This window comes from Balearica regulorum, chromosome Z (genome assembly GCF_011004875.1).
Source record: "Balearica regulorum gibbericeps isolate bBalReg1 chromosome Z, bBalReg1.pri, whole genome shotgun sequence".
Taxonomy (NCBI): domain Eukaryota; kingdom Metazoa; phylum Chordata; class Aves; order Gruiformes; family Gruidae; genus Balearica; species Balearica regulorum.
The window spans coordinates 20,446,261-20,473,151 of record NC_046220.1 but is presented as its reverse complement, the minus strand read 5'-3'; the positions used below and the strand labels follow the sequence as shown (position 1 = coordinate 20,473,151).

General features: G+C 40.6%; 1 protein-coding gene across 6 annotated transcripts in view; it reads right to left on the bottom strand.

Annotated features, from left to right (window-relative positions):
• Positions 1–26,891, bottom strand: part of SNCAIP (synuclein alpha interacting protein) — a 93,678-nt gene that overhangs the window by 12,731 nt on the left and 54,056 nt on the right. For all 6 annotated transcript variants that reach the window (XM_075739812.1, XM_075739815.1, XM_075739811.1 and 3 more), the window contains exons 4-8: positions 24,053–24,915; positions 22,203–22,382; positions 19,006–19,119; positions 9,777–9,902; positions 5,359–5,528 (exon numbers count right to left, since the gene is read on the bottom strand). In XM_075739812.1, the coding sequence (XP_075595927.1) occupies positions 5,359–5,528; positions 9,777–9,902; positions 19,006–19,119; positions 22,203–22,382; positions 24,053–24,915 (1,453 nt within the window). The remainder of the gene's footprint in view (positions 1–5,358; positions 5,529–9,776; positions 9,903–19,005; positions 19,120–22,202; positions 22,383–24,052; positions 24,916–26,891) is intronic.

Genomic DNA, 26,891 nt, shown 5'->3' with positions numbered 1-26,891 from the left:
GATCGCAACTTCTTGGAATAGTAATATTGCTGAGGGTAAGATTTAGGAGACAAGATCACTGTAGCTTCACAGGTGAGAAGGTCTACTTTATGATATTTAATGTCCAAATTCTGAAGGTCTTGGCTTAGACAATGTTCCCAGTAATATGTAAGGACCCTTCTGTGTCTAATTAGACAGTTGTGGACCACAGCTACCTCCTAATGTAATCAGGGAGTCCAGTAATTGGATAGAGAACAGGCTGAGGCACTGGGCTCTACTGAAGTATCTTTCATAGTATGTTGCCCTACTTCTCTGTTTTGTTTCAAATAAAACAAGAATGGCCACTCTATAAAGCAGAAAATAAAACAGCTTAACTAAATAAAAAAGATATGAACATTGTGAAGTTTCTACTGGGTTTCTTACTATACGCCTACATAACACTACCACAAAAAAAAAACCCAAAACAAACCAAACCAACAAACAAACCAGCAACATGCACATACCTTATCATACCACTACAATAATTTTTCATTCAGCTATTTTTACAGCTATTCCTATGAAGTTTCAGAAAAATAATGAGTTTTGTTTAGAGAACAGAGAAAAGTGGTGGCAACAGATGATATTCAACCAGTTTTTCATCTTCATCTTTTGACTCATGGTTTGCTTTAATCTTTGCCTTGCCAGAGATTTTGGCTTTACAGTGTATCAAAAAGATCAACAAGTGTCTCACTCATTGATAGCTTTGCACATCCAAGTCCATAAACATAGGACAGTGTAACCCTTTGGGAATGCAGGTAGAACGGTCTGTCTTCAAGCAGCATTGTAAAAGATGACTAGGGAAGCATTAATTTTATGTCATTAGTTCTGACTTGGTCTCATCAAGCCAGGAAAGCCCAAAAAATACAAGTCATTACCACTAATGTCATCAGTGCTAGAAACCATGTATTTGTGCAGGTAGGAATTTTCTACACTGGCAACTAAGGTTTTTTTAGACAGATGAATCAGTGAGGGAATAACTAAGATTGTAAGACTTACGGAGACCTCATAAAGTAAAATGAAAGCTGAGATTTTGTATAGACTCTGTGAGAAACTTTTGTGACTGTCCTAAGCATTTTGTTTAGTTCAGAAAGTCCTATTGGATTGACTAAACGTCTATAATTAGCAAGAGATGTAAACCAAAGCTTTTATTTTGAAGCCAGTAACAGCAGTTTTTGTGGGCCACTTTCCTTTTACCTATGGAAAGAACTGCTTGGTTCCTTCCCTCTTTTGGGGAAAAGTCTCAGTTAATCATCTTGTGAAAATCTGATGAAACATTTGTAGTTGCCACTTATTTCCTTCTTTCTAATATAAAGGCTTTTCTTTCTGAATGGAGAGTTAGACCCAACTCAAAAGGTTTTGCTATACTCCTCTAAATTTGTCATCTGAGGTTCTTCGGATCAAAGAGCTGAAAGATGTGAAGACTCTGGCCAGATGTGATTTTATTGTTTTGGTTTTGTGCCTTCTTTTCAGGAATGGTTCCAAAGACTGTGATGGACTGGGATAACATGTCTCTAAAACTGCTCCGTGTTGCCTCGATGACTGGAAGAACTCATAAAAAGAGAATGAAAGATGGTACTTCCTTCTTTGGTTTAGGACCTTTGAAGATAGGTCTTGCTAGGTGCTGGTGGAAGACAGTTTCTGTGCTGCTGTTCTTCTTGCACAATATCAACCACTCCAGTCTTCCTGTGGTTGGGGACATACAGTATTATCAGACAGAGGCTCTCATCACTGGCTAATAAGGCACTCAGAATGAAAGAAGATTGCATAATCAGCTCATTTTTACAGCAGCTGAGGGAAGGCTGTGAAGTACATAAGGGCTTTCTGTGTTGATATTGACTATTCAGGTAATTCATCATGATACAATCATAACTCCTCTGTCTCTAGAACAATGTCCACTAACACCAGCAGAAGTGGGTGGAGAAAATACAGGAAAGCCAGCTCAGCTGCCCAAGTTGGAGCTATTCCTACGTAACAATTTGAAGTGACTTAGGCTGTAAACTGGACCTCCATCTGTTGACATCTAATCCTTTCAGGATCTACAGCAGTGCTATAGCCAATGAATTCTCCTGCTATGCCAGAATTAAGGCCCCTTGAGAAGCTGTCCCAGGCATGTACTTCATACCATCCTGTCCTGGTTCTGGCAAGGACAGAGTTAATTTCACAAGGAGCCAGGACAGCTGAGCCAAGCTGGCCAGGGGCTATTCCATACCATGCGACGTCATGCTCACCATAAAAGGGTCATGCTCACCATAAAAGGGGGGGTAGTTGGGCAGGGGCTGAGCGTCAGGTCGGTAAATTGTTCTCTGTTATCACCCATTGTGAATATCTGTTATCAGCACTGTTGTTGATTTTCCCCCTCCCTTGCTGTCCCAGTAACCTGTCCTTATCCCAACCTTCGAGGCTTTGGAGGCTTTGCCATTGTTTTCCCGTTCTCGTCCCCATCCCGGCGGGAGAGGTGTGAGCAAGTGGTGCTCAGCTGCGGCTGGGGCTAAACCACGTCACATCCTTGGACTTTTATGCAGGATGGGGCTGCAAAACAGGGATAGAGTCTTCGTCCATCATCCCCTCTGGCTTCTGAGCAGGGGCCTCTGAACATGGTCCATTGCTTCTTTCAGAACCACTCATGGCCTGAGGCTTGCAGCCCAGACAGCCATGCAGAAGCTGTTCTTCAAGCAGAAAGTAAAATATTTCACTGTCTCAGTAAACTGCAACAGGGTTACACACGACTCTTATGTCTCTTGGTAGAAGAGGAAGAAAAGGCTGCTGCTGCACTTACTGGAGCTAAATCTGAAGCCTGAAAAAACAGGCTGCTGAAGGGAAGCACATTTAACTTCAGCTGAGACAAGCAAAGGAACCATCAGGAGCCAGATAAAAATCATTTAAATGACTTCCTATGCATGCAGTCTGTGAGATGACAAAGGGGAGACTTGGAAAAGTGTTAATGCTTTCGTCAGGAAAGTCAGAACTACACTGTCTCTATGGGCTTAAACAGCCTGCCGACTGACATAAGTCTTTTGTTTCCACATGAGAGTTAACACTTATATCAAGTACTGGGTGAGCACTGAAGAAAACTGAAACATGGATAATCTTTCTAGCGTGTGTGGTTTTTTTCTGCTGGGTTATGGGAAAATCAATTTCATTATATATTGAGATGAGTGAAGTGCTAATGCAAGCTACTCAGGAAATACCCTATATTCTGGGTTTTTTTTCCTTTATATCAGTTGATTTGTATATTTTAGTATTTCTCAGTAAATGAGTCAACTACAAAACACCTGGTTCTTTGAAATGTCCAGTGAACAGTGTTAGAATGTGAAATTATGAAAACTGTGAAAATTATAATAATCCTTAGTTCACTGTTTGCATTTATGGGACTATAAATGTAAAGGAAGAGTGATGATACCACAAAGAGAAAATGCCTGTATAATATAACACTTAGAGGAACAAACATAAAATTAAGCATACTTCAAATGCAGGAAGGTATTCTGTAATGACAGAAAGGACTGCTACTACACCACACTGCTACTCCTTTTGCTGTAAAAACAGTACAAATTAAATACCAGATTATACCAAAAGGGTGAATCAACAATATAGAGAATTTTTACCCTTATTTTCAAGACATCCAGTTTGAAACTAAAGATTGTATCACTATAATGGATTGGCCGCAACTGGCAGCACCCACACAGCCGGTCTCTCACTCCCTCTATCCCTCAGTGGGATGCGGGCAGAAAATAGGAGGAACAGAGGCAAAAAAGCTCATTGGTCAAAACAAAGACAGAGAGATCACTTACCAGTTACTGTCATGTGCAAAAGAGATTCATCTTGGGGAATTTAACTTAAGTCATTGCCAATTAGCATAAAATTTTCATTATTGATTCAGGTATTGGGAAACACAAAAGGACAGACATTTAAAAGACCTGTCCTTCCCTTTTCCAGGCTCAATTTCACTCCCAGGTTCATCTGCACTCCAAGCCTCTCCTCTCCCCCATTCTCAGGCTTCACTCCAGACACCTCTCTTCCCCTCTTGTCATAGCTGCAGGTTACTCCCAGCCTTTTCAGTGAGACAACGAGCAGCACAGGCCAGGATCTGTGTGTAGCAGTTTCTCTCTGCTGCTGCTTCCTTCTCTGGAAGCAAGTTTTTTCTGAAGTTCTAGTGTGGGTCCTTTACCAGCTGCAGTCCATTCGGGGAAGCACTGGCTCTGGTGTGGGCTTACCCATGGGCTACAGTACGTCCAGGGGGTGTACCTGTTCTAGCATGGGTACTCCATGGCCCACAGTCCCTTTGGGCGTGTGCCTGCTCCACCATGGTGCACCTCCTGCTCCTCTGACCTTGCTGTTCCCTCTGTCACTCTTCTGTTCCCTCCTCCTCTCTGGCATTTTCTGTCCATTCACAAATATGTTTTCACAGAGGTGCCACCAACTTGCTTGATGGGCTTAGCTGTGTCCTGCAGTGGGTCTGTTGTGCAGCAGGCTGGAACCACTTGTGTACAGCAAAGGGCAGCCCCTCACTTCTTCTCACAGAAGCCACCCCTGCACCTCCCATGCTAACAGACTCTTGTAATTTCTACCCAGTACAATTACTCACATGCTGCTTGCATAAAATTATATGGTCTCCTCTAAACATGGGATTATGAGAAGCAACTACAAGGTGGTTGACAAGCTCTTGATCATGTTTCTAAATTGGAACAAAGCTAGGTCAGTGCTGATGGTTTCTGAGTCTTATGAGTCTATTGACATGCTAAGTCACAGTAACAGCACTTACAATAAAAGCAAGCAATTGCATAAATTCATGTTTTAAAGTAACAGGCTTTTTACAGAATGTTTATTAAAAACCATACTAAAATATTTAAACCAGCTCCTATGAAGAAAAAACAGAACATAAAATATTTCCTGAGTAACCATTGTGGACTTTGGTGACCTTCCAAGTCCAAAAACACCTCTCCAACTACTATTTCCATTATTCCTCCCAACATCAACACTCAGTACTGTAACTGCGAAGAGCCACCCATGGTATATAAAAGCATGCTATGTGAACAGAAGTTATGATCAGCAATGATGTGATCCCAAGGTATGCAAAGGGATTGCTTCATACACACGTTTTTCCACTCCCACTTCCTTTGTCTACATTCAAAGCAAACTGCCACAAAGAGAAGAGCTGAAAAGCTGAGCTGCTAAAGGTGAAGGGGTGAATGCCTGAGAGCAGGAAAGAGTGGAGAAATAAGGTAGAAATATGACTTGGAAATATCATATATAAGAAGAAGAAAACAGACACTGCTAATAAATTGAAGACAAAATAGGGTATTGTTTTAAGAATGATCCCTCTGCTAACAATGAAACACTTACTCCTTCAGCTGCTTAGTTAGCTTGACAACCTGAGAGGCCAATGACATACATGTCTCCACAACTACTAAGTAGCGGGAGCACATGGTGTGCCCATGACGCTCAGCACTTTGTGAGGGTTTCTCTCCCACGTGGTTTTGCATGGTGACATTTGCTCCATATTCAACCAATGTCTGTAAAAACACAAAAGGAAACATTGACATCTGCAAGTGTAAGTCTCTGCTGTCACTTCTGGCCAATCAAAGTAATGGCTGGATGCAAAGCACTCCTGAATAAAATGCTTGAAAATGGTCTAAACCAATATTTTTTACAAATCAGTCAATGACAAGTCTGTATGCAGCTTGAACTCAAAACACATACCACCAAAATGAAAACAGTGGGACCACCAAATGAAAACAGAAGATTTACATTTAGGCACCTATTGATTCTCTCCTGAGTCACAGTAACAAACTTTTTCAGATGCACTTGTCTATGCATTACTAAACATTGTGCTAACTTTGCACATGGTAGACCTAGAAAAGAAGACACAGGCAAGTGCAATTCAAAGGACATCTGTGCTACATAACATCAGGGCCCAGGGCAGAGTGAACACATCGTTAGCCAGTTTATAGAGGGTGGTGATGAGCTATAGTGGCTTACGAGGCCTGGTATTTGCTGTTCTTGGGATCTCTGCACTGCAAGGCATTGCAACACACCCTTAGAATCTCATTTTAGGAATGTCTTTGCTACAATATTTGCTGACTCCTTTTTGTGGTTTAGCTCTCAATTTCCTACCACAGCAGAATCCCTGAGTTTAAAACACTCAACACAGCAGTCTCAATGTCCTGATTCCTTAGCCAAGTGATGTTTGGATATGAAAGGTATGGCAGATACTTTCCAACAACTCCTTTAGGTCAGACAGGCCCAAATTTCTTTTTTGCAGAAAGAAATCTGTATAATGACTTTTTCAGTCTTGTTGGGTGGGGGTTTTTTTGTTTGTTTGTCTTGGTGGGTTTTTTTCTTGTTTGTTTTTTTGGGGAGTTTGGGTTTTTTAAATGCTGAAAGAAGTCTCACTGCTTTGCACTTGCTTGGTTACCCCTTATTCCCTTTTAAAGAGATACTCAAATCTGAGTCAGCTTTTAGTCTTTAAGAAAAATAATGGCTTATAGTCTGATGTATACCCCTGTGTTACTCACAGTACTAGTGGAGAACCCTAGCTTGCTGCTGCAGAATCGTCCAGGTTGTAAACCATGACATTTGAGTTACCTCTGGGACTTGAATCCAGAGTGTTGTAAGGGCAAAAGAAGCCTGTGAGGCTGACCTCAGGACATAGAATCATAGAATGTCCTGAGTTGGAAGGGACCCATAAGGATCATCGAGTCCAACTCCTGGCTCCACACAGGACCAGCCGAATCAGAGCATACGACTGAGAGCGTTATCTAGACGCTTCTCAAACTCAGTCAAGCTTGGTGCTGTGACCTCTTCCCTGGGGAGCCTGTTTCAGTGCCCAACCACCCTCTTAGTGAAGAACCTTTTCCTGATATCCAACCTAAACCTCCCCCGTCGCAGCTTCATGCCGTTCCCTTGGGTTCCATCACTGGTCACCAGAGGGAGATCAGCGCCTGCCTCTTCGCTCCTCCTCGTGAGGAAGCTGTAGGCTGTGATGAGGTCTCCCCTCAGTGTCCTCTTCTCTAGACCAAAGCATGCAGTACTCAAGACATCCAATAACTGAAGCAAGAACTGAGACCAAACCTTCACTCTTTCTGATCTGTTCATGAAATCTGTTTTATGCACTATTCACTTTACTAGAGAGCCTAGAATAGGACCTAAATATTCTCAGCAATGTTCAAATACACAATGCTTATAGTACTTTGGAAAAAATTCTGAACAAAATCATAATGCATCCAAAAACTACCACATCATTAACATTACACGTACACATGCAGAAGAGGAATTGCATGGCTAGCTCTTGGTTGACTTATCCAAGCAGAGCTAGTAAGCCACCAAGGATTGGAGTGGCCTTGTTGACTCAGAACAGCAGGCACAGAGCCCTCTACATCTGCTGACAGAAAACAGTAATGGTGGTCTGTCTGGTTTGCTAAATCTATAGAGAAGGGAAACTTATGAACAGTTTTGCACTGCATCTCGTGTCAATAAATTTGGTTTAATTTGCCAATAAAGAAAATAAAGAAGGGAGAGTTATGACCCTGCAGAAAGCAGTCTTATAGTTTGGAACATGATAGAAGTTTCAGGTCCTCATAAATACAGTGAATGAGAGGGCTGGGGAATCACTGACAGCCTGTGACCCTCCATCCTTAGTACCGCTACTTATAATCTCCCCGCCTCCTTTATAGCTTCTTTCTTTTTACCAGATCATTCACTGTACATTGTTTTAAATTAGACCATGAGCTCACTGTGCAGAGGGCTTATTTTGTTTCACAGCACAACAAAACATCAACTACACTTAAGGCTGTGAGCTGTTAATGAAGTGACATTGCTAACATATTTTTGTTGTCATTAGTAATTTTCATGATTTACTTCTCATGGCTTCACTTCAGCACAAAACACTTGTTGATTTGTATATTTATCTACAATAAAATAATCTTGAGAATTCTAAGCCATTTATTAAGGTTCATTCTTCATCAGGAAAGCAGGGCTATTCTCTTTTTTGTTAGTTTCATCCATGAAAACAGCCTGCAGATGTCACCACTCTGTTCAAAATCATCTACTCTCATTTCTCCTTCAAAGGCATTGTACATTTTGACAAGCCGCTGTTGAGTTAGTAACTCTAAGCACACATCCTACCACAACAGTGCTCCTCACTAGTAAACAATAAACATGTCTTCTATCCAATTTTTCCAACTGCTCTCAGCAATTTTCTACAATACAATAATAACAACATTTATTATTATAATAAAAAGATTTAGCACAGATATGATGATTTTTTTATTTTATACTCATAAGAGTTTGTACAGGGTCCATTCCTGACATCTTTAAAAGAAAGATATGTTCCACCAGTGAGAAAATGCAGACATGGTCATGTCCTCCAAATCTATTTGACTGTGTTCTTTTCAAGTTTATTCATTCAGCTTAGCTGACACCTGTTTTTCTTTTTTTATTGTGAGAGACTCTCACACTGTTTTTTATGGAGTTATATCTTCTCTGTGTTCAGATAAATAATTAGACTGCTATAATAAGGAGCTATGCATCTGTAGATTCAACATAACAGTGTGTACAAATATATTTAGCTCTCTGAAGAGGTTAGCTAATGAGAATTGACTAGCTGTATTTCTTTTAGGCTTGAACTAATACAAATGTTCTGTATTTGCAGTGGCCTAAGAGGTGCTGTGGATCAGTTCATGTGTGGTAACAGGATTAATATGTTTACTGATATATATTCGAGTCCTTAGACTTTGAGAATTATTATTCCTTCTTAGACATCTTTTCCTCCCCTACTTGACTTGATCACTTTGATTTCTATTTCTTGCCTTTCTGCCACGTTGTTATTTATTCTTTTATCTATTCTTCTCCAATGATTAATTTGTTTCTCAAATACTTTTCTGCAATCTTCTGGAATAATTTTATTATCATTTTTCAAACAGCTTTCATTCAAACTGCTGACAATACTAAATATTGAAATGTACTGTGAGTCATGGTTCTAGTAACTTTGCTGGACAGAAGGTACATCTGCAATTCAACGCAAAGTTGAGATGCTTCACCTAGCCATCCAGTTCAACCCCACAACTTTTTTGATATGTCTGCATTGAACACTGGTACTGCACAGAGGTATCCAAACTGGTTTATCAGATCTGCCTTCCAAAATTACTGTAGCTGTGTAAGCCTTCTCAGTAAAACAAATTACCCTTTTCTATTGTATACCTCTATACAGTAGAACTATATTACTTTCAGTGGCCAAGCTGATTCATTGAGAATTAGTTAGAAATCACCATCATGCTGCATTGTTTAGCATAGATACATTCACAGAATACAGGTCTGGAAAGGATGTTTTACTCAAGGTGGAAATCCTTCAACATAGAAGAAACTTATCTGTTAGACTTCCTCTAAGCTGGAGAGCTACAACTATTTATTGGAAAAAGAAACACAAGGAAAATAGAACAGAAAGAAGAGTATGCATATCTATGCTGGCTGCCCTTTTGTAACATAAAAATATACATATTAGCCGCTTGTGTATAAACAATATAATCACACCTTCTTCTTGCTATACAACACTTACTTCAGGCTAACAACAGCACAATTGAGAATAGAATCCAGAAAACAGAGCGTTTCAGTATTTCAATTTGAGTCCTACTGAAGTTCTTCCTTCTAGTATATTTTAATGTATCATTAATTATTCCCACTTGTAAGATCTCCTACAATCATTTTAATGGTTGTTGTCATTCAAGTTTGATGTAAAGAGGCTTCTGATATAGCTATCACTCTACCTGTATGCATCCTAGATAGCCATGTTGAGCAGCTATGTGAACAGCAGTATTTCCATCCTGGTCAACTTCATCCAGTGAAATTCCTTGTTCTTGCATAAACTGAAGAAGCCACAGAAGGATTTTCTCCTAGGGGAAGGGGAAAGAGATGTCACAAAAGATAAGAAATAATGAAAATCTAAATGTACTGGAGGAATACTGGTACTGTCATCTGTTACTGTCCAATAATTCCGTGTTTTCAGTCTCTCCTAACTTTGTAGGACTTTATGTATCATGGGTCTACCTCTGTTTTGTTTTGTTTTTGTTTTTGTTTTTTTTTCCCCAGAAGGAAATAAGCCAAAATATTTCATTTGTTTTATAAAAAGACATAACAGGACAAATGTGACTACTGTAATACATTCTGAGAAATTGTACATTAAGAAGCATGCTTGCCTGTATGTTGGAGAGGACACCTGAGGCAGAACACCCTGTGTGTCAATCTGAAAATCAGCTTGTGAAATTTGGTGAAACTCTACAAGCCTCTTTGGAAAATTAAAACAGGAGTATGCACAGATGTATTGGGTTTGCGTGGCAAGGTTTTGGTAGCGAGGGAGGCTACAGGGGTGGCTTCCGTGAGAAGCTGCTAGAATCTTCTCCCATGTCCAACACAGCCAATGCCAGCCAGCTCCAAGAAGGACTTGCTGCTGCCCAAGGCCGAGCCCATCACCCACAGTGGTAGTGGCTCTGGGATAACAGAGTTAAGAAGGGGGACAAATAAACTGGGCAGCAGCAATTGCAGCTGTAGAGAGAAGTGAGAACAAGTGAGAGAAACAGCCCTGCAGACACCCAGGTCAGTGCAGAAGGAGGGGGAGGAGGTGCTCCAGGCACCAAAGCAGAGATTCCCTCTCAGTCCTTGGAAAAGACCATGCTGCGGCAGGCTGTCCCCCTGCAGCCCATGGTGGAGCATATATCCACCTGCAACCCATGGAGGACCCCACGCCGGAGCAGCTGGATGCCCAAAGGAGGTTGTGACCCTGTGGGAAGCCCGTGCTGGAGCAGGATCCTGGCAGGACCTGTGGCCCCATGCAGAGAGGAGCCCACGCCAGAGCAGGTTTGCTGGCAGGACCTGTGACCCTGTGGGGGACCCACGCTGGAGCAGTCTGTTCCTGAAGGGCTGCACCCCATGGGAGGGACCCACACTGGAGCAGTTCGTGAAGAACTGCAGCCCGTGGGAAGGACTCACTTTAGAGCAGTTGGTGGAGGACTGTCTCCTGTGGGAGGGGCCCCAGGCTGGAGCAGGGCCAGAGTGTGAGGAGTCCTCCCCCTGAGGAGGAAGGAGCAGCAGAGACACTGTGTGATGAACTGACCACAACCCCCATTCCCCGTCCCCCTGTGCTGCTGGCGGGGAGGAGGTAGGGAAAATTGGGAGTGTGATTGAGCCTGGGAAGAAGGGAAGGGTGGGAGGAAGGGGTTTTTAAGATTTGGTTTTATTTCTCATTACTCTACTCTGATTTGATTGGTAATAAATTAATTTCCCCAAGTTGAGTCTGTTTTTCCTGTGACGGTAACTGGTGAGTGATCTCTCCCTGTCCTGATCTCGACCCAGGAGCCTTTCGTTATATTTTCTCTCCCCTGCCCAGCTGAGGAGGGCAGTGATAGAGCAGCTTAGGGGGGCACCTGGCCTCCAGCCACGGTCAAACCAGCACAGCAGATCATAGAGCTGAGCAGCTGGACTCTTCAAATCTATCATCATGTCCCAGCTCTGAGCTGTTGTACAAGAGGAGAAGCAACACAACTAAAACCAGGAAATCTCTCCTTCTTGAGCTCTCAGTTATTGACTAATGGACCATTTGTATGCACCTGCATGTTTGGAAGGATGGGGAGACTTGGACTGCAAAACTTGCAAGTGAAAGTCTGGAAGCCAAAGCTGAGGTGCCAACTTAATCCTTTTTACATTGCTTTTTGTGTGTGTGTGCAGGTGTAATACACAGTTATGTGGATATTCTTTTCTAACAGTGGAGAGTTTTTATATGTGAACTAAGCTTATTTTATTTCTTATTTTCCCCAATAGGCTTATTTGGAAAAATCTTCTTCCTAGGAACCTTCCATGCCTCTCCAGATTAAATGTCATTGTGCCCTGCTGAATGTGATACCTATTGAGAAGCTAGAATAAATCTATAGATTTCATTAAAAAGTGAGGTCCATTAAAGGTTAGCTGACTACAGCTGTCCTCCTAGTTATTGTATCTGAATAGCTGAAAAGAATAAATTACTTTCTAGCTTAATAATTTTTTATTTAAACATGTATTTTTTTAGCTTCCATTGATAGCTATCACATATTATACTGGCTAGGAGCTCTAGTTCAAAAAAGCTTTGTAGATTCTAGTGTTGGTGAGGCAATTACCAATGCACAGACTTAACCTGCAGCACTTCATTAGTTTCAGTGATACATAAGTACATAATCGCCCACAGTTAGATATGTGGGTCTGTAAGAGTGAAGTGTACTTAAATAAATCAGTACCATGGGACAAAGGCCTGGAAGGAAGAGGGGCCCAAGACAGCTGGCTAATATTCAAGGGTCACCTCCTCCAAGCTCAGGAGCGATGCATCCCAACAAAGAGGAAGTCAAGCAAAAACATCAAGAGGCCCCCATGGATGAACAAGGAGCTCCTGGGCAAAGTCAAGCAAAAAAAGGAAGCCTACAGAAGGTGGAAGCAAGGGCAGGTAGCCTGGGAAGAATACAGAGAAACTGTCTGAGCAGCCAGGGATCTGTTCCAGTTAGGAAAGCCAAAGCCCTGATAGAAATTAGTCTGGCCAGGGATGTTAAGGGCAACAAGAAAAGCTTCTATAGGTATGTCAGTGATAAAAGGAGGACGAGGAAAAATGTGGGTCCCCTCCGGAATGAAACGGGCGACCTGGTTACCCAGGATATGGAGAAGGCTGAGGTAGTGAATGACTTCTTTACCTCAGTCTTCACTGGCAAGTGCTTGAGCCACACTGCCCAGGTTGCAGAAGGCAGGGACTGGGAGAATGCAGAACCGCCCACTGTAGGAGAAGATCAGGTTCGAGAATATCTAAGGAACCCGAAGATGCACAAGTCCATGGGACCTGGTGAGATGCATCTGCAGGTCTTGAGGGAAGTGGCGGATGAAGTGGCCAGGCCACTCGCCATCATATTTGAGAAGTCCTGGCAGTCCAGTGAAGTTCCCACCAACTGGAAGAGTGGGAACATAACCCCCATTTTTAAGAAGAGTAAAAAGGAAGACCCAGGGAACTACAGGCTGGACAGTCTCACCTCCATGCCTGGCAAGATCATGGAGCAGACCCTCCTGGAGACTGTGCTCAGGCACATGGAAGATAAGGAGGTGACTGGTGACAGCCAACACAGCTTCACTAAGGGAAAATCGTGCCTGACAAATTTGGTGGCCTTCTACGATGGGCTTACAGCATTGGTGGATAAGGGAAGGGCAACTGACGTCACCTACCTGGACTTGTGCAAGGCATTTGACACTGTCCCGCACGACATCCTTGTCTCTAAATTGGAGAGACAGGGATTCGATGGACGGACCACTCGGTGGATAAGGAATTGGCTGGATGGTCTCACTCAAAGAGTTGTGGTCAATGGCTCAATGTCCAAGTGGAGAACGGTGATGAGTGGCGTTCCTCAGGGGTCAGTACTGGGACCAGCAGTGACACGGACAATGGGATCAAGTGCACCCTCAGCAAGTTTGCTGATGACACCAAGCTGTGTGGTGGGGTCAACATGCTGGAGGGAAGGGATGCCATCCAGAGGGACCTCAACAGGCTGGAGAGGTGGGCCCATGAGAACCGCATGAAGTTCAACAAGGCCAAGTGCAAGGTCTTGCACGTGGGTCGGTGCAATCCCAAGCACAACTATAGGCTGGGCAAGGAATAGATTGAAAGCAGCCCTGAGGAGAAGGACTTGGGGGTATTGATTGATGAGAAGCTCAACATGAGCAGGCAGTGTGCACTTGCAGCCCAGAAAGCCAACCGTGTCCTGGGCTGCATCAAAAGATGCGTGACCAGCAAGTCGAGGGAGGTGATCCTGCCCCTCTACTCTGCTCTGGTGAGACCCCACTTGGAGTACTGTGTCCAGCTGTGGGGGCCCTAGTACAGGAGAGACATGGAGCTGTTGGAGCGAGTCCAGAGAAGGGCCACGAAGCTGATCAGAGGGCTGGAGCACCTCTCCTGTGAGGACAGGCTGAGAGAGTTGGGGTTGTTCAGCCTCAACAAGGCTCTGGGGAGACCTAATTGCTGCTTACCAGTACCTGAAGGGGCCTAAAGGAAAGATGTAGAGGGACTGTTTATCAGGGAGTGTAGTGACAGGACAAGGGGTCATGGGTTTAAGCTGAAGGAGGGTCGATTTAGATTAGGTGTTAGGAAGAAATTCTTTACTGTGAGGGTGGTGAGGCACTGGAACAGGTTGCCCAGGGAGGTTGTGGAGGCCTCATCACTGGAAGTGTTTAAGACCAGGTTGGATGAGGCTTTGGGCAATGTGGTCTAGTGGAGGGTGTCCCTGCCCATGTCAGGGGGGTTGGAACTAGATGATCTTTAAGGTCCCTTCCAACCCAAACCATTCTATGAGTCTATGATTCTATGAAAGCATGCCTTGGACTCTGAGCAGTAATCAGGTAGGAAAGGGAAAGAATAAAAGTGAGAAAACAAAATTCTAGCTAGGAATCTTGAATATAAACATCTTTTTTTGTATAAAAGTACCTCAGAAATTTTAATGTCAAGGAAAAGGAGATGGATCCTCAGACTTATAGGTCTCCTCCAAACGATTCTGCCCATTCAAGCACCTGGATGTCTGCTTACTGATTCAGAGGGCTAGTCTGTCTGGAACTTATCTTCTTCATATTTCCACTTTAACAGCAATTTTGTTTTTATTAGAGGGTGAAGGGATAGGTATTTTTACTTCTCCTTGGCTGAACGCCCAATACAGCTGACAGCCAGCATGGAGAGATGACTTCAGATCACATATCCCTTTTAAAATACTTCTGAGCAATTTCTTGAGATGCCTGTGGTGTTGGCCAGCAGTGAAGAAGGATTACACTGCTCCTATGAATTGCCCTTATGTTTTAAGAATTAAAAGAAAAATATTTTAGCAAAACTTCTCTGTAGAATTGGAAGACAACTATAGCTTTGAAATTATATATTTCTTTGGAACATAACAGGGACCAGAATGTTAAGCATGTTCTGTAATTTTATGATTACAATCAGCATGAAGCAAATGATGCTTTCTAGTCATTTATCTAATCAACACGGAAATCAAGTGCCTGGATGGCTAAATGCAGTCATCTGTATGTAGGACTGTCTGTGCATCAACTGATCACGGGCACAAAGTCAGAGGCCTACTCAGTCTGTGTTTCTCTCAAATCACTATGTTTTTTAACAAATGTATCCTTGACAAAAAAACCCACCAAAACAAAAAAACCAAACCACAACTATATTTTTCACTTACATCTAGGAAAAATGAAAACATCATATATCAAAATATATCATACATCACTTTAGTAACACATTATGTAGTTGGAAGAAAAGTATTCTTAGGAATAGGTTCATAGTCATCAACTCCATTTATTCAGACAAAATGAGGGATAATATGAAAATTCATGAGATTAGGATAATGGAAAATAATCACATACTTGTTATGTAACAGGAACTGATAAATACTGATGAATTATTCAGTATATCTGATAATTTTAAGACCTACAATGGTCTTATGTTGTAGCAGTGGTTAATATCCCTCTGGCATATTCTAGACCTACAATAATTCAAAACTCCCTAAAAAAAGATTGTGGGAAAATGTCACAATATGTAATTTCTGTTTTGGGACAGGCTGCAGACTTTGGCTTCATTAGCTGGCTTTTGGAGCAGAAAGAACAACTAACAAAGACCATTTAAATGGAAGGATTAGCATGGTAAAGAGTACTGACTGGACAGCTAATCCTAGCCGCATCACTCGATATTAATTAAATAAGATGCCTTTCCCAGTATCCCTTCACAGTGGAGGAGTGAGTGAAAACAACACATTATCCTTGCAAAAATCACAAGAAGGCAAACATCCTGAGGTAGAAAAAGGGTGTATTGTTAGGCATTTGCATATCTGCATGTCACATACTCCTTCCCACTGCGCTCTCCAGCACTACTCCATTGCCACATGCTGCAAAGAACTCTTTCTAGGTCCTCAGCTATGCTGTAGCTCTGGTTCCCCGAAGACCCCCTAGACTCTCTGGAGCTCAGAAGCAACAAACCCTTGGCACTACCCACCCTCTGCCTCTTACCTGTGCAGTTCATGCTACTACAGCATCCATATTGCAAAGAAATTACAGTCCTGTGAAGCTCTTAGTCAGGACCTACTTATGTGCACTTAGGATGCACCACCATCTCCTTCCTGTCACATGGTGACTGTGCCAGACACAGCTGGTACACAATCTGCCATGTACCCATGATGTATATCTGGCATGGAGAAGCCTGCCAACAGTCATGGTTGCTTCTTGCATAGAATAATAGAATCATAGAATCTTTAAGGTTGGAAAAGACCTCTAAGATCATCAAGTCCAACCATCAGCCCAACACCACCATGTCTACTAAACCATGTCCCAAAGTGCCACGTCTACACATTTTTTGAACGCCTCCAGGGATGGTGACTCTACCACCTCTCTGGACAGCCTAGTCCAATGCCTGACCACTCTTTTGGTGAAGAAATTTTTCCTAATATCTAATCTAAACCTCCCCTGATGCAACTTGAGGCCATTTCCTCTTGTCCTTTCACTAGTTACTTGGGAGAAGAGACCAACACCCACCTGGCTACAACCTCCTTCCAGGTAGTTGTAGAGAGTGATCAGGTCTCCCCTCAGCCTCCTTTTCTCCAGGCTAAACAACCCCAGTTCCCTCAGCCGCTCCTCATAAGACTTGTGCTCCAGTCCCTTTACCAGCTTTGTTGCCCTTCTCTGGATACACTCCAGCACCTCAGTGTCCTTCTTGTAGTGAGGGGCCCAAAATTGAACGCAGTACTTGAGGTGCGAGTACTCTACTCACAAGAGCTGAGTAGAGGAGAACAATCCCATGCTTAAAGAAGCCCTTGCTAGGAGGTATGCTGACTGAGCTACAGGTTGACTTTTAGCTCTTCTCCTCATCCATCAGATGAACTTAAAAGTGGTCACTCTCTCATTGGACAATTATAATATTGTCAAGATGAATTTGGAGTCAGGCCATGACTGTGGTTTGATGACCTTTAACACAGGAGCTTTGCTACGAACTCCCTTTTGCTGCCCATTCTAAATGATATTTATTGAAGAAAAATATGGTGCATATGCCTAATGGCTGGGGAAACAATGGATGGACTGACTCTTTTAGAAAATGATTCAATAACAGGTCTTCCCTGTAAAAATATTACTCTTGTAATTCTGCCAAGACCAGTGTTTACATGGATTATCTCTCGTGTAAGTAATGGTAAAATAAATTAAAGCTTCGAGGATAGCGCCAACAACGCATTTGAATTTCTCAAAGTTTTTTTCTTCTTAACACAGTTGGGTAAGATAATCTGGCATCCCTTCAGCCTCAACATTCCCTCATGTTTGCAAGATGTTTATGTATTACAAAAAAAAAAAAAAAAGATAATTGACATTACATGTGAACTTTCTTTGGCATTCAGCTAACTAAGAAAACTTGGCAGCAATTTATATATCACCTTTTTAAATTTCATGGGTAGCTGATTGTAGCTGGTGTTTTTTAACTGGTAAAGCTTCTGTCCTGCTCTGAAAAAAATCTAGATAAAGTGTGCCAGATCTGTTCCTGGCAGTAGACAGCATAGCTTACTGAAAAAAAACAAAGCTTCACTGGCTTTCATTTGTATAAGTATCTTTAGAGATGAGGACAAAATTAGGCTAATCAATTGAAGATATGAATGTAAGTTCACATGAAACTCTCTTCCAAACTTTTTCTTCCCAGTAGCAAATACGCCTTTCTCGAATCCAGTTCTGATCTGGTTCCCAGTCTCCCTATATTCAGTGCTAGGTTTTACAAGCCAAACTTGCTACGGAAAGTAGGACATAATCAATCATGTATCCAGAAGGGTCCTAACTTGCACCAGTAACATCTGCATAGTAGGTGAGTGGACAAAAGGCAACGGAAGTCTTTGCACAGCATAAAAACAAGAGTGCCTGTGTGCCTATGGAAACAGCAGGAGAAAGGGTAGACTTCCAGCTCAATAGCCTCCCAAACCCACCCCCTCTCTTTCCCTCCCCCTCCAGTAAATTCGTGCTTGGACAGGATCAGTTAACAGCAGAAATAGACCACAATAATGGTATGGCACTGAATGAGACAACCACGCGTGTACAGGAAAGAACAAGATAATTTTCTTAGTGGTTACATTTTTTTTTGTTCTCTCTTAACAAGTAAGAGAAAAAAAAGCATTAGCACAAAAATAGTGCATTTTCTGCATTTATCCTTAATGTCAGTTGAAGAAACTGGGTGATAAAGTGGCCCATCTGCCAAAGAGATTAGAGAAGAATAACCAATCACTTTTGTAGTAGATCCTGGAGAAGGTCCTTTGAAGAGGGGTTATTGCAAGGTCTACTTAGGAAAAACAGACTTTGTGGGAAGAGAATGTGGTGTGATTAAGTGGTATATGTTTCCCCAGACGTTAGCAAAGCACTGAAATGCTGTACTTCTGTGGTTTCTCATCATCAGATTTATAGATAAGTTAGGTGTGGAACAGGATTGGTTTACAACATATTTTTATATGTAATTCTCAGTAAAACTGGCTAGGGCTAGACAGATGATGTTCAAATTTCACCACACTTCACTGCCAATATACTGAATTCCTAAATTGTCACAATTTGCCAAAATTTGTTGAGATTAGTCTCTCCTGGAAGGAGAATGTGAACTATCCAAAAATGTTTGATGATTTTCTGATGTGTCCTAGGAGGTCTCTAGGGAACATGACAGCTAATCTCCCTTCATGTTCTTGGGATTCATAGGCTGGCCTAATATGCCAGCTAATCTTCTCCTAGCCATTAGTTAAAGCATATTAAAAAAAAAAAAAATTAAGAGGGAAAATACTGAAAAAAATATACAGATTAAGTGGGAAAGATTTTGTGATTTTACTATATTTGAACTAATTAAGAACATCTGTAATTAAAAGCCACAAAATTATAAACATGCTTTAAATTTAAATTCTTGTATGAGCATCTAAATAATATATTTGAGAAAGTAAATGAAAGTCATACCTGGCCATAGCAACCTGCATAATGAATAAGGCTTGGGTGGTCTTTTGAGCAACTTAATTCTGCAATAGCTTCTGTTTCACTCACCATCCATCGAACGCTCTCCAGCTGACCATTCTAAACAAATTAAAAAAAACAAAATTCCAGCGGTTTCAGTTGTAAACATATTTACAAAATAGGGAAAAGCTTATCAGAATTATTAAAATGATATGAATTTCCAGTTTGTTTGAAAATGTGTCCATTTATCTGCTGTCATGGAATCCACTTGTTTATCTTTCTGTCCTGGATCAATTATATTTGGCTATTGATTATAGCAAAAGTGGCGATGTAAAAGTGGCAGTCAAATAGTGTTACATACACAATCCGGTCCCTACTCTCAGATTGTTCAGAGCAAAACCATAGTTCTGTTTCCATTACCTGAACAGCAAGGTTCAATGACTCAATGAGATCAGCTGCTGGAGCAGAGTGAACTGTCTCCCTACAAACTGAAGTCTTCACTGATCACTAATTAAATGCATGCTTCCTAAATTATTCTTATATATGTAGTATCTGAACCCCTAATCCTCATGGATTAGGACCTATCTGTAATAGATACTGTACAAACACCAACAAGCAGATGGTTCTTGCCCTGAACACTTTTTACAGCCTCGTCGCATGATTCCCAAGCTGCTATGCACACTCTTGGTAGTTTGCAAGTTACCGTGAAAGCAGGATGTAGGTGCTGTGGAAACAGATGAACATTCAGAGCATGCCTGTGGCCCAATGTAAAGGCAAGAGTTTTTAGCAGCTTCCCTTGCTGCGGCCCCTTTTCAGCTATGGTACCTTGGTAAATGCAGTTTGGCATGACCCTACATTCTGGCCTGCTCTTACTTCATTTTTCAAGTCTCATGTTCATAAAGGCTATTATATTTTTTATAGCTGAAACAAGTATTTCAATTGCTCAGTCAAAACCTCACAGAGGCCAACTATACATAAAAAAGCTGTTTGTGTGTATGAAATGAAAAAAAGCCATCATCAGAAAGAAAGAAATATCCATTTCAAGTTTCAGTTTTATTTTTATAAAAACAACAACAAGAATGTAATAAATATTAACCCATTTAAAATTATATGGGAGAAAGAAATATCAGAATAAAATTAATTTGATATTTGTTTTATTCCTTCCATATGTAATGTCTGTATATAAACACAAAAATGCACACCATTTTACTTTACTTATTTTTCTCTATTTCTCCCAATTTCAGTAATGACGTAAAACAATGAAACTGCTAGTATTCTTTTTATTACACTAGAAATACCCTCCTGATCATATTTTGGGTTCAAATATTTTGGTAAGTATGACTAACTAATATTTTTTTATTTTGTTTTCCTTTGTATCACAACTGAGTAAAATATTTTTGTAGTTTTAAAATTAAAGAATTAATAAAATTAAGTACATACTAATTAAAGTAATTTTGCTCATGTGGATAGGATTTCTCCACAGTTGGTTAAAATAAACTATCAATATGACAGTGCAACAGGTCGTAACATACTGCTCCATTTTCACTCTCTAGCTCCTAGCTCAAGGTCAGAAAGAGGTCTTGAATCAAAAGAATTAGTTTTAATTAGTTCATTCCTTACTGGGAAATGTTAAGCATCATCACTAAACTGTTGCAATTCTCTTCCATGGAAATTTGTGTTCCTGCATATAAGTTTTCTTCCGTTCAGTGAATGACCATCATAGTTCTTGTGGAACATAGGTGCACATCCCACATGGTATAACATCATAGGAGTTTATAATGGTATAAAGTAAGAGCAAAAAGAATGAAGTCCATTCTATCAGTGCAAAACCACTTTGGGAGTAAGGATCAAGAGCTACAAAGTTTAGTTACGCCAGATTACTTTAAGGCTCTCACAAAACTTTGCAATAATCCACGACAAGTCCAGCCATGCCGGTCATCATTAGAAATGCTTGGACCTGAGCACCCCCACTTATATGAAGAACTCCATTACATTTACACACTTTTCTATGAGTGTCAAAGCATGCTCAAGAAACTAAAGGAAACAATTATTTAAAAAGCCAACCTTTCTGGTTAAAAAGACAAAAGGTTTTATTGGCTTATAAACACATTATGTACCTCGGTTGAAAAAAACAAGAAAGAAAATAATTTCCAGCTAAAACTGTAAGACTTTAAATTGGCAGACTGTAACTATTCAGTCTGAACATGGGCCAAGGTATTGAAGCTAAGTACCTTGCGTTTATAATAGCATTTCATTAGTACAACTAGATATCAGTTTAATTTTATATTCATATGGCTTGTCCCAGAAAAATGAAAAAAAAAACCCAACCCTGAAACCTGCACCAGGGCCCCAGGTCATTGAAATGATATCCCAAAGATGCAAACCTGCAGGGTGGAATCCACCAGTCCTCTGTCAGTTTCTAGTTTTCCCAAGAAGAAAATATAAATGAAACCCCAGAAGAAACAGAAAATCTTGTATTATATTTCACTCCTTTCCTTGTTTCTTCTTAAGGTACTTAGTGGCTAGAAGGAATGGCACTCAAACATTGAATCTCATTTACTAAAGAATCAGAATCAATACGGTTAAATTATCCACCTTCCTATACACCACTATGTTTTATTTTAGTGCAGCAACACCAATAATTTTCACATTTTCCTATATAATAGGTTTTCCTGTAAGCTTTGACATTAATTTTTTCATTTTCTGACAGGTCATTCTGTAACATGTACATTTTAACTTTGATGTGATTGTTCTAGACAACCAAGAAGTTTCACCTCCAGATGTGGATCAGAGGTTTTTTGTGCTTCGTAAATATGTTCTTACACTTGTCTAACAAGATTATACCTGTATTTGTAAAAAGCCAATAAACTGTTATGTTCTCTAAAGAATCAACTGAGTCTGAGTTAAATAAAAGTTCCTTAAAATATAGCAATGTTTTTTAGAGTCAGTTAACTATTTAAAAATCAATGTATATGCATTGACAACAACGTATAAAATGTCAGTGTTATACAGCTGATATTGTATCCTGCATAGTAATCCATTATTTTATTTGCTTATGTGGTACCAGACAACAGTTCTTTTTGCTCTAGCTTAACAAAACGCTTGAAAAATAACATCCTGCTGGATATATTACTTACTGGCATCACAGAAAGAAACTAAATTACTTTTATGTCATGATACTGTAGAGACAGAGACTAAGTTACCTTTATTGCTAATCCAGCTGGAGTTAGCTGCTCAATGTTCCGTTCATTCAAACAGTCTTCACCCATCAAAGAAGTGAGATGCTGCAGGCATTCTGTATGTCCCTTTGATGCTGCTACATGCAACAGATTGTTGTCACATTCATCATGGATCTTATCTAGATTATCTGCTGCTAAATGTGGCTGTAAAAAAAAAGGCATTATCTTAGTTATAAGTAAGGATAAAAAGATACACAGAACATTAAGCCTCACGGCCCAATACACAAGCCAAATACAAAGATGTTCCCCCACAGGCATGCTCTTTTATGACTCAAAACAAGGAGCTTTTCACTTCAATATACGGAACGTGGACACTTATCAGCAAAAGAATAGAGGCGGGATGTTCACTGGCTTGATTCATTGAGTTTCTCTCCTCATGCAATTGTCACACAACAGTGCAAGATCTTGGGTAGCTTTAAGTCTTTGTACTAGTTTGATCAATGACATAGCTGCAAAAATACCCACATTTTCCTAATTTCTACCTATTTTGTGTTTGGTTTCCCTCCTTTTTTTTTTTTTTTTGGCATTATAATAATGAGTAATTGAACAGGAAACATCCATGACTCCTAAAAAAGTTCCTGATTAATTTTGCTCATCACAAAAGCAGCAGCTTCTGTTAAGCACAATCTAAAATGTAGTTAAAACACATGACAGAAGACTTTTTTGATAGCTTGTTTCCATGAGAAGATTTGATGGACTATTCACCCAATGTACTATACAACTATGACCTAGCACATTATTTCTGCCCAAGTCTATTTTTGAGACAAAACAATTGGACTGAGAAACTCCAGAAGGAAAATGGAAGAAGGAAGACAAAGTTAAGGAGTAGCAATGATAAGTTCCTAGAGATGCGCAGACTTGCCAAAGTACTGTTCGATAAGTCTACTTCAAAACCTTCAGAGGTTTTGACCTGTTTGTAAAAAAAAGCACATTTTGTTTCCATCTACCTACCTATGATGACTTCTTCCCCCATCCCCCAATTGCCTATTTTGGGGTGAATTTAATTTGCTTTTATTTCTTATTGAGCAATCTAATATCCTCTTGTGTCTCTGTCTAGCCTTTGAATATCTGCCTTTGTTCCTGCTGCTATGTTAACAGTGTGCCTTTGTGTTTGCGCTAGACTGGTAAACAGAGAAGCTAAACAAAAATCCAACAAAAACAGTTCTTATACATACACTGTGCCTCCACCAGCCATTCTGAGTGGAGATCACATGCCCTGCATCATTGTGTTAACTTGCATCTAGTTACTTTGGAAACCATCATTGATAGTGCCTGATCACAGTGCTAGAATTTACTAAAAAACTTCATATGGGTCAGAGGACAACGAGGCTATAGAGAAAGCTCCTGCCTGAGAATGCTGCTGCAACAAGACAGCATAAACACTCCTGAATAATAATCAGAATACAACAGAAGCCCCTCTGTTCCCATCATGAGCATCTAAATAACAACTGAGGTAAACCAGCAATAATTGAACAAAGTGAACCACAAACGTTGTGAAAGGCAAAACTTAATTAAGATTTAAATTTGATATTTAAGTTTTCTCAATAGTTAAAATGTCTGCCTTCTATATGATTTCACTGTACTGCATAAACTACCAATCTTGGCCATGTTCACACAAATTAGTATCTTGGTTTTGCTACATATTTGATTTAAAGATTAAAACTTTCCATTTGGAAGCCCATATGCTCAATTTCTAAGGAGCGTACAAGATAAAAAGGGCAGCGGTTCAAAATACACATCAGGTTTGCTGGCTTAAGAAACCACATTACAGATCGCCCTTATTCTATGTGCTTTATGAAAAAGATGATACTTACCAGTAAAGATATTTGGCCTTCCTTTACAATGTTTAAGATGCTCTTAATTTTTTTCACCTCTTCGCTCCTCTCCTCTGGGCCCCCTGCACTGCTCCAGTTCATAGTCAGTTCCTCCAGCTGCTTGCCTTCTGCCACTGCTGTCTGCAGGTGGAAAGTCCTCAGGTGGCAGTTTGGCATAGTCTTCTCAGTTTTGTGAGCATGAGGATCAACAAATGTCCTGCTGAGGAAGCCCTTGCCCTGGGCTTCAGATTCATGGGCTGAGCTACACTTAACTAAAGGCTGGGAAAGCTCTAATTCTTCTGTTAAATGCTTGTGCTGATCAAGGACAATGGGCTGTGTTTTTCTCAGCTGAGAGCCTTTCACAGGAGACAGCACACAGAACTGTGTCCTGCCAGCATGCGAGCTCTCTGTGTTCCCTGCAGAGCAGGTCTTGCCACTAAGACCATTCACTGTTGAACACACACCCAAAAGTTTTTTCTCAGGAGCTACCTTTGTAAAAGAAACAAGTTGCTGGCTTGATTTAATATAAGGCACATCCAAAATTTCATCCATATCCAGGTCATAGTGCTCCAGCTCCCCAAGCAGAACAGTGGGCTCGATGTTTTTGCTTTTAAGGCTCTCCCCTTCTCCTGGGCTCTGGTCATCATTTGGAGGTATGGATTGAGAATCGCTGCCTTTCTGGTATTCTCCCTTCTGGTTCTTCTGGTCATCACTTTCATTGTTCTCAGAGCTTTCTGGCTGGTGCTTTAATGGAGAAACCCTCTTCACTGGTCTGAATTTGTTGCACGCATCTGCAATTCCTGTTGGTTTCTGTGCATTTCCGATAAGAGTTGACACTCCACAGTTCCAGCTGCTGCTGGAAACTAGAGAAATAGAGGAATATGATTTAGAAGTGATTACTATCAGACATGTGACATGATAGAGCATGCTTTAGAAATATACCTGGGTGAACACTGGAAACAAGAATTACATGGCAACATGCCACATGCATATCAAGCAGATTTAATGGCCTATCAAAACAGCTGAAGAATTTGTCACTCCAGAAAATAAACTTTATTCAAACAGGACATACATTGGTAATCACTTACAAATAAAGTAGTTTTAATCAAGTAATGGACATCAATAAGAGCCTAGTGGCATTTACAGTGGTCCTGGCCAACTATGCTGGTATGCACTCTGCTTTTTTTCTTTTATTGCATGGAGATGCATCACAAGACTGGGATGATTTTCTGGGAGGTCAACAAAAGGATTAGTCAAAACTTTTTAGCGAATTTGTTATAACAACAGTAACAACAATTTAATTTTTAAGGCCTTTTATCTCTGGGAGATGTATTTTTCATGCAAGAACTGAAAATTCATATGAACAGTGACTGAGAGCTGGGACTGTTCAGCCTGAGAAGAGAAGGATCAGGACAAATCTTATCCTTATATATAATTACATGATGGGAAGCAATGAAGAAGAGGGAGTGAGACCTTTCTCCCTGATGCCCACTGACAGGACAAGAGGCTATAAGCATGAAGTGATACACATGAAATTCCATTTCCAAATAAAACACTTTTTTACTGTGAGGCTGGTCAAACGCTGGCACGGGTTGCCCAGAGACATTGTGGAGTCTCCATCTCCGGAGATACTAAAAATCTGACTGGACACAGTCCTGGGGTTAAACTGCCCTAGATGACCCTGCTTAAGCAGGGCCATTGGACTAGATGATCTGAAGTGGTCCCTGCCAACATGAACAATTTTGCAATTTTCTGATCTTAAAATTAAGCCTACTTATTCAGGTATGATGTTTCCTTTTCCACTTCTCTGTATGTTGGGCTTCTCGGTCAAATTTTCCATCCCTTTTATATATATCCTGTATTTTTATATATATACACACACAAACACACACACACACATATATATGACTCTGGACCTTTCAGACCATTATTTCAGTGTACTGCAGGATATGGACTTTGACCAGTGAATCTGACTTGCAGAGAAGAAAGGGAGCTCAAGGCACCTGAACTCTTGATCCTACTGAGCTTGCAGTCTTTCACGCAGTCCCAGCTGGTGACATTTATGATCTCCATAACCAGTGGAACTCTAGCAAAGAGTTTTCCTTATTTTGTTATTTTCAGTTGAGGGACAGCACTAAAACCACTAAAGCTTTTAGGCAGTTGTTTCTATGCCCCTTTCAATGTACATGAAGAGTTAATGCATTCTGAAAGTCAAGAATACTGTTTAAACAAAGCAGATTTATTATACGTGCTAACTGCATATCAGTGGGATCTAATTTGTGGTCAAAACATACAATTTGCTATGAACACCTTCCTAAGGAAACAGATATATACAATTTCAGTGTAACATTAATGTCTGAAGTGAAAGATTAGTATATCTTAGTAGTTATGGATGTCTGAAAATTACCTTAATACTTTTGGAAGCACTTAAGAATACATTTCCGAAGAAGAAATAAAAATAATAATCAAAAGACATGTAACTTAGTGGGCCAATACAAAGAACGCACTGTACTGACTTATTTATGTATTGTATAAGATTCTAGGTTCAAAGGCCTACACTTTTATGTTGGTTTTATTTACATGTGAAATTTTTTCCAAGTGATACAGGGAAATGGATACCATATGTTTCCCAGCTGTTTTGTTCTGACAGGAACTATTAAGCACCCAGTATAGAAATGAATTCTGTCTGAGTTTTATGAAAACACTGCTTTCAACACAGGGGTCTAGACAGAGAAAAAGGCATCAACATTTTGTTTGTTGTCACTTTATTTAAGCTTACGTTTATTTTGTTGCTTGGTTTTCTCCTTCTAACCTTAATAACATGCATTTACATAAACCA